The sequence below is a fragment of the Lytechinus variegatus genome, chromosome 7, assembly GCF_018143015.1.
Source record: "Lytechinus variegatus isolate NC3 chromosome 7, Lvar_3.0, whole genome shotgun sequence".
NCBI classification, from domain to species: domain Eukaryota; kingdom Metazoa; phylum Echinodermata; class Echinoidea; order Temnopleuroida; family Toxopneustidae; genus Lytechinus; species Lytechinus variegatus.
The window spans coordinates 16,325,714-16,342,493 of record NC_054746.1 but is presented as its reverse complement, the minus strand read 5'-3'; the positions used below and the strand labels follow the sequence as shown (position 1 = coordinate 16,342,493).

Sequence of the window (16,780 nt, the reverse complement as noted above, 5' to 3'; positions counted from 1 at the left end):
GTCATTTCAAGTCCGATTTCAAATCCGTTTTCTTGATATGATAGCACAAAGTGGGGGATTCAAAACTTATACACATAATTTTAGAGCTCAAATATGGTAATTTATGCACATTTTTCAAAATTCACAAAGAATGCTTCTGTATTTGTTGACTGATTTTGATTTTTTTTTGCTTCCATCTTGGTAGAGCTTCACTAGGTTCACCAAACTTTTACACAGAATTTTGAAATTTCGACTAGAAACATGTCTATGCTAATTTATGCATATTCTTCAAAATTCATATAAAATGCTTCTTCTTTATTTGTTGGCCAATTTTTATTTATTTTTTCTTCCATCTGGTAGAGCTTCATGAGGTTCACCAAACTTCTACACAAATTTATTTATAATTTTGACTAGAATTTTTTTAATGCCAATTGATGCAAAATTAATTTATGCATATTTTTCGTTGACCGATTTTGATTTTTTTTCTTCCATCTGGTAGAGCTGTGTAAGGTTCACCAAACTTGTACACAGAATTTTGACTAGAAAATTACTTATGCTAATTTATGCAAAATTTATTCATAATCACAAATAAATGCTTCTTCATTTGTTGACCAACCTTGATTTTTTTTCATCCATCTGGTAGAGCTACACGAGAGTCACCAAACTTCCACACAGAATTTTTTTGAGAAAGTTATGCTAATTATGTGAAATTCATTCATAACTCACACACAAAAAAATGTTTTTTCTCCATTTGTTGATCAATTTTGTTTGCTTTATATGATAGCTCTTGGTGGGGATACAAAACTTCTACACAGAAATTTGAAACTCATTAAATATGCTATTGAATATATGCATATTTTTCAAAAACTCAGAAAAAATGCATCTTATTTGTTGACTGATTTTAAATTTTGTTTGTTCCATCTGAGAGCTACATGAGGTTCACCAAAGTTCTACACAGTATTTAAAATTTCGACTAGAAAAATTTTCCTTTTTTTCTACAAAATTTATTCATAAATCTATTTCAATTCTATTTCAATTCTGCTTTCTCAATTTATATCACCAATATAATTCACTAGTGTCAACTGGCCTGAAATAAAAAATTGTGTTCACTTTCTTTGCGAGATGCCAGATGAGCTCTACATCATTGATGTGCTAGTTTTGTAATTAACACGAGAATTGTTTCACTCGCTTTTTAGTATCAACTTTAAAGTTAATTGAAAAGGGGTTTGCAAGGACAATACTCATGTCACATGTTCATCTGGATTCATTCATTGCAGTCATGACTTATGTTGACACAAGTTGAATTATACATCCCTGCAAAGAAATATTCTGATTATCCAAGGTTTTAGATTATTTGGGAGAATTCTTTTCAGCCATAAAGTTTTGTGTCCATGATACATTTTCCCATTGCCGACTCAGTCAGTATACATATAATATTGTTGTCTAAGACGGACATATGGAGGGTTTCAATACAAAGTTGGTTTTCAAGAAAGTCATTAATATTGTACAAATTTTTTGCTTTGTATTGATAACTTGTTGTTTCTGAACAAAGTTTTCATTAACAAATATTACTGAAAAAGATTTACAAACAAAGAAATATGTAAGGAATTAAAAAAAGCTTAATAACAAAAAAATATTAATAGTTCCATTTATATCGTGCTTATATAGCGACTGTCTGAATATTGACTGATTTTTTAGTGAAAAAACTTTAGATTTTCAACCTCTCCCTGATTCATACATTGATTTCTTTCATTGGATTGTCGTGTACTTGAGAAAGATCTCCGTAAATTCTCCCTCAAAAGTTGAATATGATATTTGGTATTGGTAGCTCTGTGATCATTTGGCAGAATGGAAGGGAAAGCAATTTCATAATTATAAATTAGCATCATTATCACCATCAGCATTAATGTCAACATCATCATCGCAATTTATGGCATTACCACTATTCTATAACTTGGTTATTTTTCTTCACCATTGTGCTTATGTATTGCAGTTTATCAAATCTACCTAATCGCGGGGTACGGTGACCTTTACAGGCTTGAGTCGTTTGTTCAAGGAATTTACACGCATACAAACATATACAAATCATGGAAACTTTCCTGATACAATCCAGTATTTTATTTGAATTACAAATATGTACATTACCGAAATCATGATTTCATTTTTGACAAGGGGGCCACACATTACCAAAGGACAAATATTTGTCATTACTTCAACTTAAGAAAAGTTTTTAATAGTCACTGATAGGATGTAAATGAAATAAACATATTTAAGGCAATATGAAAAAGAAAGAAAAAAATTGAAACCAAAAGGCAAATTGATAATGATGTACCTGGAACATACTGTACTGTACTACGGAGCCACCAAAGTGGCATGTTTCAAAAATTTGTTTCATTGACAAAGTGCTCCTACAACTTAATAACTCATTCTGTTGACTAACTTGCTTGATCCCACGACTTAATAATATGTTCCCACTTGTGTGAATAAATGAGTAGAAGGAATGACTTGTTAAGTCTAGGGAATGGGTTGGTATGTAAAGAGTAATGAAAGTAAATAAACATGCTATGTTACCTGGGGCTCCATAACATAGGCACACATGTAAATTTAGTGATTGGATTTCAGAGAGCTGCATGAAAAGATAATATCCTGAAATGTTCAGCCCATTGCATGTTTTGGAATTATGTTTTACATAAAAAAGAAAACGTGCTCATATTTGAATTTGATCTGGCGCCCGATCAAAATAAATTTCTTGTGCATAATTCCCAAATCATGTTACACACATTTTCATTCATATCCTCCACATGGTAACTGTGTCAGGACTTATGCAATTATACAGTGAATCCAACAAAAAAGGAAACCCATTTTCAAGGATAGATTTCACAATTGAATATGTTTTTGCTATAAATTTGTTATTCAGTGGAATCTCATCTCTCATTTGTAACCAATAGCTCAGCAAATGTTCATACATGTCAGATTACTAACAATAAATATTTAGGCATATCAGAAATGATTTGTGCAGAAACATGTGTGAATCTGAATCCAATCTCATTTCAGGGATCAGTAAGAGAAGCTTAAAGAATACAAAAGAAATGCTAATGAGCCAATCGAATATGCAAGGTCGTATCACGAACCAATCTTGTACAATTTTTCTGCGCAACCTGGTTTTCACATAAACATTTCAAACTTGTCTTGCTCATTAATGCGTGAAGTGTTTGTCTCATATTAGGTATCAAAATAAAGAGGAATAATTTAATTATATGATTATGTAAATAAAATATCATAATTCATTTTCCTTTGAATCAAAAAGACATGGGAATCCCAGTTTCCCCTTTTTCTGAGGCACATTGTATAGAGGAAGGCGGGATAAGATGAGCCATTTTTTGCTTTTGGCATGTTAGGACTCGTATGACTAATAATCTTGTCAAAATAAGTACCTTGCCTTACAATGTAATTCTTGGGAAACATTAATTTACTTATATGAAACTTTCTTACCCCACACCGAAAGGCACTGTCACTTTTGAAACAAAAGATGTCAAATGGCTCTACTTGCCCCACCCATGGGGTAACTTGAGCCACATTCGGGGTAAGTTGAGCCACAAAACCATGTACACATGCTATGGGGCAAGAACAAGTGTGACGATTTCTTTTTTTTTTTTCATTTGCTAATTCTCTATAAATACTAACATCCTCTAAAAGTCAAACAACTGTCTTGTGAATTTGGTCCCTTCTGCCTGCATATCAAAAGCCTTTGTTTATTTTTATATACATTATCTGGCTCAACATACCCCAGTCCGAACTTCATGAGATATTTTCGCATCCACACATTTTTCATGCACCCATCATGTAAATATGACTATGACAAGAATGAGGATCAATATCAGACTAACAATATTGTCTTATTATGTCCTTATTAGATTTTAAGATGCATGTGGGTTTAATGCACATATCTATTTCACACTTTCTTACTTTTTTGGCTGAAATTTGTATTTTTCCCTTCAAAAAACTACTTTCTGTTTCAATGTTGAAAACAATGTGGTGGGGTTATGCAATGTGTCAATATATGGCACCACCACAATCTCTGACTCATTCATAATTGGCCTGGGGGTGGTGGCTCAACTTACCCCGCCTTTCCCTAAACAAACAATGACTTGGAATAGCAATAGACAGATGGGTGGGGGGAAGGGGGTTACTTCAAAGTTCAAGTCAGGCATTGCTGTAATTGTTATATCATGCCTTGCTTAGGGTTTCAACCCTAATGCCCATAAAGTTATACAAAGATCTAAAATAATTTACCAATTATCAATATACCAATATAAAAATTCATATCAACGTACACAGGTTGGTATAAATGTATCTGTTCGATGAAAAATGCCTAATGGAGACTGTGACATGTTTTATTAAGTAAAAATGTATACAATTACTACCAAGTAGTAGGTCTTTTACTACTTCCAGTATTTGATCAATGTGGTAACTTATAACCTTATACATGAATAATACAAGACAAAGTACAGCAAATTAAGCCATTGTCATTCAAATGTCCAGCAAGGGAAAGACGTGTGGTCTCCATAGACAGACAAGTGTTCTTCTTTCCCTTGTAAAGTTGTTTGATAAGGCAGGTTAAAATGTACAATGGTAATACATGAAGTTGAATGCAAAGTAGTTACTACAGTTCAGATATTGTGAATAGAGCAGCAATCAAGATTACTACTTCCTCCTTGAGCTACGACGTACACCGGCAGCAGGTGGAGTTGGCGCTGCCTTAGCGCCCCTCCCTCGTCCTCTTCCTCTACCTGCTTTTACTGGCGTAGCCTCTTCTGGCTCCTTGGATTTCTCTTCGTCTGTTTCATCTTTGGTTGGTGTACCCCCACCAACAGGCGTTTCTTCCGCATCTGTGCTTGCTTCTTCGGCCTTCTCTTGGGCCTTGAGAGCTTGTTGCACTCTCTCTTGTTCTTCCGCTTCCCGTTTCTCAGCTTCCTCCTTCCTCACCTGCTCTTCTACTGCAGCCAGGGCCTCTTGTTTTTCCTTCTCTAACCTTTCTTGCCTTAGTCTCTCCTCCTCTTCCTCCTTCTCCTTCCGTCTCTTCTCTTCTGCCTCTCTCCTCTCCTGTTCCTCTCTCTCTTTCACTGGATCGGTTTCGAGCACTTTCATGATCGCCTTAGGAACATGGGCTTGCTGTAATAAAGGAAAGACAAAAAATAATTCCACAATAAATCACATCAAAACAAATGACCTACACTTATTTCTTGTTACAATTTTATTCAATTTTATTGAAAGGCATCAATACAAGATCCAATGCACATTCTAACTGTGCATTGGTGTATTTCAAAGACTTAGATTCCTAGTTGCATATAAAATATGGTTTATCATTACATTGGTCAAACTTACATTCCTCAAAAAGCTGTGCGCACCAGATTCGGTAGACTAGCTTAGCCAGGTAATATAGGAGCGCCTTGAGCACCTAGCAAGGTGGTAACGTGTGCTATACAAATCCTTTATTATTATCATTGTTATTCAGGTCAGTCATTACTTACATCTCACTCAATAAACTTTTAACATAATTTTTTTTATTCCTCTCTATCTTTGACAATTCAAATAGATTTCTATGGTCCAAGTAGACTTGACTTGGGTAAAGGTAACTATATCTATATTGAAAATCATTCAAATAAATCCTATAGCTACACAAAATACCTGGTAATCCAATTATTGTTTTAAATCATAAATGATACTTTTCCAATCAAACTAGGAAACTGTCCATCGTTAGCACCTTATCGTGTAGTAGGGACAGTGATTTTCCGTTAACGGATAAATCAGTTTTGGTTCTTTACTTTTCATGCAAAAATTAATTGACCTTACCTTTGCAAAGCAGAATCCATGTTTTTTCTGTTTACATTTCCTATGAAAAAATTGGAATTCCCATCTCATATTGGGTTTGAAACAAAATGGAAAAGCCCACTTTTTTCAAATTTTCAACAAAATATAACTGTCTGCAGTGTAAGATGGAATGATTTTCTTATGTTTGTACCAAACAAAATTGGCATTCCTGAATACAGCCAAGAAAAACAAAGATTTACCTGATGGGAAGAGAAGTTTTGTACATGAGCCAAGAGCTTGACTCTCATGTCCTTGCTCATATCAAATACTTGAGCCAGCTGAGGTGGGGGAAGCTGTAGAAGTACTTGGAAAGACTGAGGTATCGTTCGCTGTAGTGGGAAATTACAGAAGAACAGTGTGATTATTATGTCTGTTTATCAAGATTTTAAGACGATTCACTCCCTAGAGAAAGAAAGAATTTGGAACACATGATTACGGCAGTTCATCTACTTAATGCCGTCAGAATGGATTATTAAAGATAGACGGTGCTATACATATACGCCCATTATTATTATGACGACCAGTACATTAAAGACATATATAACAAATAGACAAAGTCACTGCTTTCATGTATAAGCAGAAAAGCGCCTTCAGCATTTTTCACAAAGATTTAGGTCGGACTAAAAATCGCACTTTAGATTCCAAAGTGCAAGTGATTTAAGACACAAAATCACATTGGCCTGATCATGTGCACAAAACATAGACCAGAACTGCATATATACCAATCAGACTATTCGTTAAATAACATGTGCGAGGATTAGTAAGGAGGATAATCATTTTATGTTAGATTGGTTCATTCTCATTTATCAATACCATTGATGTATACTCTTTGTATTTGTATGTATTGCTTATCCATTAAGGAGAATCCTGAAGAAGGGCTATAATGTAAAATAAATACAAATAGAATGTGCACGTTGGCTAGACTATAAGTCACACTTGACTTTCTGTAAAAAGATTCCCCAGCATTCATTACTGAAATTGAAATCCCACGATGGTGTTTCTTACCTCACAGCACTTGACGAATCCCTCCCAGAGTTTGGGTGTCTTCCACACTTGTTTGTTGATGAGTCTTAGTAAGAGGTTCATGATGAACCCTTTGAGTTTGGGATACATGGACAGAGATTGGATGATGGTACGGAGAAGCAAGGTTGGTAGAGGGGTTTGTTCCATCAGCTGCTGCATCACCACCGCTAACACCTCTCCTGTGTAGATTGATTTCTCACTGAAACACAGGCTGGTCGCTGTGGAGAAAAAAAATACAAAATGACTGATGACTACCTGGGGAGAATTTTATCAATACTTTCCTTGATTTTGATTGGCTGAGAAGCACTGTTACTGTTGCAACTGTTTGATAAAACATCTGACAAGTCCTTTCACAAAATAATCCCCTGATGATAGAAATCTAATTTGTTACTGAGTCATACAATGCCCTGCAAAATTTGAGAGAAAAACAATAGAAATCGTTTTTTATACTTGAAATTAATTTTATATCTTTTTGTAACAAGGCCCTGAACTAACACTAGAGAAAGTGATTCAATCAAAGATTCATAACTTTTTTGCTGCTTCTTTTGAATACAACTGTTAAATTTGCTATACCTTTAACCAACGTCTTGCACTGTTCGGCTTTTTCTTAGACCGATAATATAATTTTCATTTACCTTATACGGTCCTTACCTTTGATGATAGATTTCATATCACACTTTGAAGGATCAATGTTATGAAGAGCAACAAGAAGCTCGGCTGGGGTCAAAGGGCTTTGACCCCCACTACTCTCTGCTTGATGACTCATGAGAAGTCGATGAAATACCTCCTTCACTACGATGGGGTTCAGACGGATCAACTTGGGCATGGCAGATATTACGTCTTTCTAAAAGGGCAACAAGATATTGATACATAAACTTTTAATTCACAGAAAACTGGTTTCATTAAAAGTTGAAGGCTTCTCAATTTGACTCTGGTTTTTCGAGAAAACATCTATTCTAAAAAGAGCACTTTCTGCTCAACCTATGGGAATTCCTGGGAGGGGGAATAGAGTTTTGATACTAACTTAATGTTTTAGTAAAAAATATGTCTGATATATCACCTCAACTCTTTTATTCTGTCAATTTTCTTCCTATGTTCACGACCTTTTAGTTTGCTACTGGCTACTTTAAAACAAGAATCTGTCATAAATTTGTTTTTTGAGAGACCTATTAAAAGTATACTTTGAGTTTTAAATGTAACAAAATTGAATTCCTGTTCATTTCAGAACAATATCAACAGAACAATCAATTGTGGGACTACTTTGTAATGGAATTCTAAGAAACTATGTATGAAAAAAATGCAGCTATTTACATTACATGCCCAAAATGTGATTATTACATTAAAACCACATCATGCGTCAATGCATGAAGCAATTCAGTAAAGTATCTAACCTTTTCAAGCCCAGTTAACACTGGGATTAGGAACCTCACATCTGATACTCTCTTGTGATACAAATCCTTCACTCGCTTTACAAGTTCAATAGATGGTGGAGCTGAAGAGAAAATAAAATAACGTATTAAAACAGTAAATCCACTTACAATTCTATTCTATTCATGAGTTCTCATGAGTATTAAAGTAAAAACAATTTTACTCTATCCAATATATCATCTCAAATGATTTTAATTCAATTCTATAAACATATTCTTACTGTATATATATGAATGAAACCACAAAAAGTAATTTTCACTATCTTGAGAAACAGTGCACCAAGGAAAAATATATGAAACTGTTTAGATGTAATACATTTCTCTATTCACATTGACATTTTTCACATGGTATTCATCTTAATTGAACAAATTGAACTATGGAAAGAAAATTTGCATGCAGGATTTCTTAATGGACATGAACTTGCTTTAGTTAATCACCTTCTAAGACTATATCATATCACAATATCACTGGTGCAAGCCACTAATTGTTTACAACTTAAACCCTCGCTGGCCAAAAGATTGCGATACAGCTTAGCATAATCTGTGGGCAAGCTACTGAAATCATTCAGTCTGATTGGCTGATAGTAAATCTTGTAACAGAAATCAAGCATTTCTCACTATAAAAAGTCCTTATGACAGAGGAACCTAGTTAACAAAGATAACAGTGACGACCCACCATCACCGACACCCCATAGCTCAGTGGAGGCGCGATAGCTCAGTCGGTAGAGCGGGGGATTCGTATTCCCGTGACCCGGGTTCGATTCCCACATGGTGCGCTAGTGCCCTTTGGTAAGGCATTAATCCTCAGTACCAGGTCCTTCGGAGGTGACCTTAAGCCGTCGGTCCTCTGGTTGCTTGCTTAAGCATTCATGCTTTCTTAGCAATCAGGTAAAAAAATCACCAATCATCATCATCATCATAAAGAACTTACTTTTATCTGTCAGAATATGCATCATTCTTGTTACGAGTGTCTCAGCTCCTTTAGGACAGGTCTCTACTAAAAGGAGTAGCTCTGGAGAAGACATACCTACACCTCGTACCTGATCAAATTGACAAGAAGGCATAAATCATAACAAGTCATGCCACTTGTATGTAACATAACCACAATAATAGCCGTTCTTCAAAAGCTATAAAGAGATAGAATTTGAAATTTGGTGTGTATGGTCTGTGGTCGAATACCGCACAGTAAAAACACGGTCAAATTTCAACCCATCTCAGTCCCTGTCTCCATGATCTTTAATTCAGATTTCATGAATAGCTCATCAAATCAGAGTTTGGACTATGATAAACTAGAAATAACGAACAGACTGTACAATCATTTCTAAAGTGGAGATTTATTTAATGAATTGTGTGTGGTAATTGCAGACTGCAGTGCTAAGCTGCTGCTGCTGACCATATTGATGTGGGCCTAAGGCTGGGTTAGGCATAGAAATTCCTAGTAAGTTTGTGAGTTTTGTGGTTCCTGGTCTAAATGAACGCAAAAGTAGCCAAAATTAATTCAGTGCAAATCTTTCAAAATTCACAGTGATATTACACTCTGGGTTTTTCAATTTACTATCAGGTCTTATTTTCAAGGGAAAAACCCAAGAAAGCTGACATGATAGTGTTACTCTGAATAAATTTTTGTTTGGACTTCAACTTACCGGTGTTTCTAAGACCCTAAGTACAGTTCTCTTGATATCGGCTGTGGCAGCTACATATACATTAGCTAGTCTGAAACAAAAAACAAACCTTTATTACCATGATATTCAATGGTTGCAATATAATGCTGTCTGACCTACACACACATTTGAGGAGTGCTAAGTTTAGCTTCAGTTTCACCATCTGCCTATTAAGTAACACCATGTTTCAAATGTGTAATAACCTAGCCATGTTGGAAATGAAAGTTACGACCATTTGAAAAAAGGTCTTTTAAATAACGATCCTAATTCTCAGAAAATCTCTTTCATATGAAATACAATATTTATTTCAATTCATGGCATTTCGTGGTCTAGTGGTTATGACTCTCGTTTTTCAATCAGAAGGACATTGGTTCGATTCCTTCAGCAAGAAATTCAACCCATCTTGTGCTGCACTCAATCCAGATGAGGTGAATGGGTACCTGTAAGGAAGAAATTCCTTGAATGCTTAAAGGAAACCAAAACCCAAGAAGAGAAGTCATCTTATTGGAAAGAGTAAAATGAGAGGAACAATTTAAAAAAAGTTTCATCAAAATCGGTTGTGAAATAAGCAAGTTATGGGAGTTTGAAAACTCTTGTTTTACTTTCTATGGGCATCCTCAAATTGGCATTCATGCTTCAAAATGGCTGATTTTGTGGACAACTCTCCATTTGTTTTGTACACAAATTTTCAGATTTTCCTCATTATCTTTCAAATTGCATCTTGACTCCTTCTGAGCACAACATATGTCATGGGAAAATACAAGGTCAGGAGGAGATAATGTGAAATATGTAAAATAAAGGGGAAAATCTGAAAATATGTGTACAAAACAAATGGAGAGTTGTCCACAAAATCAGTCATTTTGAAGCACGTTTGCCAATTTGAGGATCTACATAGTAAGTACAACAAGACTTTTAATCGTCTATAACTTGCCTATTTCATAACCGATTTTGATGAAACTTTTTTAAAATTGTTCCTCTCATTTTACTCTTTCCAATAAGATTGCTTCTCTTCTTGGGTTTTGGTTTCCTTTAAGCGCCTATAGGTTGCTGAGTTAAAGCCAGGGTAATAATAAGAATAGCAGGGCCAGCTGGGAAAACAATTTTCGGAACTGAAGTGGCTACCCTGGGTAAATATACCATTATCATCATTATCATAATTATTCCAACCTATCGATATAAAAGCTTAACATTATCCTTTCAAATCAACATGAAGTCCTACCAATTGCAGTGCAGAAGGATATAATAATAAAACTTACTCATGAATGAGTTTGTGATTAACGGGAAGAAGAGCGAGGTAGAGATAAAGACACATCTTAGTAGTCTCTTCAGTCCAGGCTTTCGCAGCAACGGCTTGCATCTCCTGATCAGCTAGACGCAAGACAAGGGCTGCTGGTGGTCTGTTCAACAGCAGCTTACGCAGGAACGATGTAGCAAACTCCTATGGTAGGATCAAAGCAACAAACGATTGGGATATGGAATAATAATAATGGTGTTATTTACAATACTAATAATAATAGCTGGATTTATAAAACGCTTTTTGCAGCGTCGGAATTACACGGGGGCGACGGGCGATTTCGCCCCCATGACAGCCCAAATCGCCCCTAAAAATTCTAAAAACCCAATGGTTTGGGGCGACTATTTATTTTAGAATCGCCCCAATAAAATACCATCGACAATGCAAAAAATACTTCACACAATTAAGTTCCCCGGCGGCGGAGCAAGCGCATCTTTTATATCGCCCTTGCCAGCTTCAAGTTGCAATATCCGAGCCTTCCGCAACACCGGAAGCTTCGTGATCGTAAGTAAATGCGCAATGCAATATGGGATGCGGAGTACGCATAGTCTTTAGCACAGGCTTTTCAGAATTGTTGACGCACTTGCCGCATGGCTTATGTATAATGTATGCGTGCACGATTAGACTGCACAGCTCGTGCGGTATGTGTACTAGGTGGTGTAAGCAATCAGCTGGTGATTGTGACAGCTCTGCTTATCGACATCGTCGAGTCGGAGTGCGAGATGGATAAGCAGCGAAGCCATATCGTACATGTATAAATTTAAATATCTGGAAAGCTAAAATCAAGTAACTTTCAATTTACGATAAGCACAGTTTCAAATTGCCAAGTGCGTCTCTTTTTCAATAGCATGGTTTCTCCATACTTCACCATGTGCAATATCTAATGCACACATTTCCCATTTGGGATATCACAATTCTGTGATATCGTAATTTTAATTGCTCAGGAAATAAATCCCTGTTCACAGCACATACGATGTGCAAGTCTTTTATCCTCACAGTCGCTGTCTTTGCTTGTCAAAACGGAGCCTTAATAATCCAAAATCACTTCGCTTATAGTTGTGAATTATAACTTTTTAATTTCTTTCTTGAGGAGGGGTAAATATCAGACAATAAATCATCAAACAAGGCTCAATCTAAAAAAAAAATAGGAGGACGCCGTGCGCTTGAGTGTGGTACTTGCATGCTGTTAGCTAGCCAGTTAGAGCTCATGTTCTGTGCCAGAGCTCTGGGTGAGAATTCTATCAGTAATGGCCTAAGTGATGGTGATTTTCTGTTTCAGATAGAGTTTAGATTTCATGTTAATTTTTGAAAACTGTCAAAACACTTTATGATTTCTTCATTGTGATTAATATTTAAGTTATTAATGAATACATTTTCACCGATTTTAGACTCTCCCAGAATGAAAGGAATTTTCTGTGGAGATCTGCGTTTTCAAAATAACTTGCGAAAAACTTAAGGTACATGAACCTACAATATTATGTACATAGCCTGTGGCTATGTGTCGTAATTTGAATAGACTGAGTAAGATATTGATTTCATTTCTTTAACATAATTCATATGCAATCCAAGTGCACTTCATAGTCACAATCACACACAAACACTCACCCACACCCGTGATTCTAACCATGAAAAAAAAATATTTTTTTGAAAAAATTTATTATTTGATCTGAATTCTCTCTCTCCATCTCTCCCTCTCTCCTTTATGTTTGTTTTATTCATTAATTTTATTTAGATTTTTTTTTTTTTTTTGGGGGGGCGGGGGTTCATTGTTCATGGTTCATTAAAGATGAAAAATAAGCCCATGTGTGTGTGGTTGTAAAGGGGATGTGGAGTGAGGGTGTCAAAACACACTTAAACATTTAAATCTGATTTCTTAAATGTTTGAATAAGCCATTTGGGGCCTCGATTGGCTCAAATCTGAAGTGTGTGAAGCTGATTATTGTAAGGCCTGTAGGGCATTCCCCCACCACCGGGAGATAAAAAAAAAATGTTCTGAGCTGTTAGGCGTCACAGTGAGTCTCGTAATGTCAAAAGGTAATTGCTGATATGCGATAAAAAAAGTAGCCCCATGAATTTGAAAATAGCCCCAAGATATTCAGTGGTAGCCCCAATTAAAAAAGAAAAGTAGCCCCTAAAAAAAAAAAATTAATTCCTACCCTGGCTTTTTGCCAGAGGATTATTTATGTTATTTATGTAAAGTGTACACATCATTCAAAGAGACTCATAATATAATAATATTCCGCATTTATATAGCGCTTAATACATCGGAACGACGTATCTAAGCGCTTTACAGACATATTATTACCCCGGTCATCGGATCCTTGCATGCCCGCATACAATGTATGCACCTTCTCCACTCCCTGGGGAGCATTCCAACAAGAGTTCCAAGACTCAATTGCTAGGCATACTACATATAGCTTTCACATCCTACTGGGTACCCATTTAACACCTGGGTAGAGAGTGGCAAAGTGTCGATTAACGCCTTGCCAAAGGACGCTAGGCCATGGTGGGATTCGAACACAGGACCCTCTGATTACAAGGCGAGAGTCAGAACCGCTACACCACGACGCTTCCACACTCATGGCACTAGCTTGGCAACAGTTCATTTTTATATACACACACACACACAAAATATATACATGAAAACAAATTCTACAAAAAGATCTTAAATTATAAAACACAAATTACAACGTGATTCCCATTTGCTTCAAATGGTTCAAAACATAATGTGTCTGTATCCAGTACTCCAAATAACATAGCAACAGAAATACACTATCAGCATAATAATTGTCAACAACATGAATGTTAATCAATACAGTACCCACATCATAGTTTAGCAACATGAAAATGGCTTACCTCTATAAGTGGTTTAAGATCAGCTCTGTCATAGAATCTCTTGATGTACTGGATGGCCTGTGACCTGACTTCAGTTCTCTCATGTTGGGTCAAGTCAAGCAGCTCCTTCACATACTTCTCCAAGTCTGCCGGTTTCTTTAGAATAAGCTCTCGTAGGGCGTGCATACCAGCATAAAAATGAGTCTGAAACACGGACAAAAACACACTTATTATTCAATTAATAGTAACACATGTATTCAAAGCCTTCTGGGGAAAGTTTCATCAACATTTGTTTCAACAAGTTGTTGAATCTGACAACTTTACTTGATTTTGATGTCTGATAGGTCCTCTCATAAAACACCCCCTGGTTCCTTCATTGTCATCATGTATGTACAATAGAATGATGCAATGCATCAAGAAAACAATTCATGAAAAAACAGTCAGTGATAAAAAAACTTGCAAAGTTCTGTTAAAAGCTACAAATTTCCTTGAAGTCTGATTCTGTTAAAAGCTACAAATTTCCTTGAAGTCTGACGGCTGAGAACGATTTGTCAGTGAAAATTATCGCACAAAGCAACTTTTTGCAAGTAAAACACATGGGGATCTCAGCAAAATTTAGATATGCCCGTTATCAAGTCGCTACAGGCATCTTTCTTGTTAATTATCCCGGTTGGCCTTAAGTGGGGAGGGAACTTTGAATTGATTAAAAAGATAATCGAGGAAAACCCCTTTCCTACATGAAAAAGGTGTTTTCTATGGCCAAAAGATCTGTTGAAAAGTCTGAATTAAGTGGCATATGTGCTTGGTAATGACATATTTCATTGTTTTGCAGGCACAGATAAAGACATGAGCCCACTTTTGACCAATCCGATGAGTATGCATTCATCAACATTCATAGAGACATACTAACCTCATCTTCACAAAACTGTCTAATGACTTTAAGAGCATCATCTGTGATGACTGGTGCCTCCATGACAAGTCTGTTGAACAACCTGGAAAATAATCATTCATATACAACTTGAGAGTTATATCAAAACTCTGACTCAAAGTATAGCCAATTAGTCAATTAAACACAAATTGCAATAAGGATTAAAATTCGATTTCCAACAGGGTAAAAGGTAATGTTCAGTAGTTGGGAGGCTTAATGCTTGACCTTTGCATGGAAGTTAGACAATATTTACATTTTTTAATCAAGTATCATGCCCATTTACCTTATATTATAAATATAAAAAATGATGTAATATTATGATGACAATGGAAAATTGGCCCATGCTGCTACTAGGAACTACAAATAGGCTACTAGGCCTAATGATGATGATGATTATAATGATAAATATAATTATAATATTCACAATCTTAAAGTAAGAGTGTTTATTCCTTACCCATCTCTTTGATCTGTCCTGACAAGTAAACTCTTCAGGAGGTTACAGAGAAGACTATCATATCTCTGTGTTGTTACGTCCTGACCGTGGGTGTGTGGCATGTAACCTTGGATGTTGGAATATTCCTGATAGAGCCAGGCCAAAGCAATATCACTGCGGCTACGAAGGTCCTCTAAGATGTGATTCTCAAGCACTAAAAAGATAAAACCAAAGACTTCATGATGAAGAGGGTGATCGAGACAAGATGCCTGTAGAGTAATAACTCTGATAAAACATTAATTGATCAGACAAACCAATATCAACTTGGTCAATACTTGGACTGTAACTGTTTGGTTATCAGTGTGGTTGTCTTGTCAAGCTGTGGTGATTTATTGATAATGGTGAAATAAAGCAACAATTGACCCTTGTTTGTTTGACTCTTTCACCCTTTAAATGTTAACATTTAAAGCTTTCATGTAATTACAAAACTTTTGCAGGAAAATTCCATCTCTTTACATTGAGATGTGATATAATGCACTGTAAGTTATCCCCAAGAGATTCAACGAGCCACAATATTCAAAGTTCATAATTCATGACCTTCCTCCTTAGTCTAGACACACTGTAAATCTGTATACTGTATTTGCATTGAATTCTTGAGAATTGTTACAAAATACAGTATGAGATTAAAATAAAACACAAGAAAAGTTGCAACTGAAATATTTTTACTCACATTGAGACAGGTTACCGCCAAACTGTGTGACAAGTGCAGATAGAATCTTTGTTCTTGTTTTTGCGGCTGGACCATGGCCTACAGCTTCTAAAATAACAAAACATATGGGTATATACGTCGGATGACAAATAACTTATTTACAAAAAAAAATTGTATAATTAACCTATTGAATATTTCTATTTTATTTCTACTGACAATCATCAAACCAAACTAAACTGACTTATATTCAGGTAAACACAACAAGAATTGGTTATACTAACTTTTTAGTTTCTATAACAGAATGATATAGAAGAAGTACATTGTATAAATGTAAGTCAACACAGAGCTTGTTCAGAAAGTTATAGTTCTTTCTTCACTTATCATGAGTAGATATTTTAATATATATAATGACCTTTTTTACATTTACCCCCATGACTGCAACATATGCATCAAGTCTGAAGTTGATCTCTCAAACAATAATTCAGGAGCCGTGAGAACAAGAGATATTGATGTATTGATGTATACTTCTGCAACCTTTGACCCAATGACCCCAAAATCTTTTCAGCTCATCATCACTCCAATATCCATACTAGGACCAAGTTTGAAGTTGCTACATCAAA

The 16,780-nt window shown here is 35.7% G+C and overlaps 1 protein-coding gene across 1 annotated transcript in view; it reads right to left on the bottom strand.

The window, feature by feature from the left end:
• Nucleotides 1-2,082: 2,082 nt before the first annotated feature.
• LOC121418560 (symplekin-like) overlaps nucleotides 2,083-16,780 on the bottom strand; it is a 28,132-nt gene continuing 13,434 nt past the window's right edge. The window contains exons 16-27 of the mRNA XM_041612492.1: nucleotides 16,182-16,268; nucleotides 15,473-15,665; nucleotides 15,001-15,082; nucleotides 14,112-14,294; nucleotides 11,218-11,399; nucleotides 9,944-10,013; nucleotides 9,232-9,340; nucleotides 8,265-8,365; nucleotides 7,525-7,717; nucleotides 6,856-7,091; nucleotides 6,051-6,179; nucleotides 2,083-5,151 (exon numbers count right to left, since the gene is read on the bottom strand). Coding sequence (XP_041468426.1) covers nucleotides 4,684-5,151; nucleotides 6,051-6,179; nucleotides 6,856-7,091; nucleotides 7,525-7,717; nucleotides 8,265-8,365; nucleotides 9,232-9,340; nucleotides 9,944-10,013; nucleotides 11,218-11,399; nucleotides 14,112-14,294; nucleotides 15,001-15,082; nucleotides 15,473-15,665; nucleotides 16,182-16,268 — 2,033 coding nt within the window. The 3' untranslated portion in view covers nucleotides 2,083-4,683. The remainder of the gene's footprint in view (nucleotides 5,152-6,050; nucleotides 6,180-6,855; nucleotides 7,092-7,524; nucleotides 7,718-8,264; nucleotides 8,366-9,231; nucleotides 9,341-9,943; nucleotides 10,014-11,217; nucleotides 11,400-14,111; nucleotides 14,295-15,000; nucleotides 15,083-15,472; nucleotides 15,666-16,181; nucleotides 16,269-16,780) is intronic.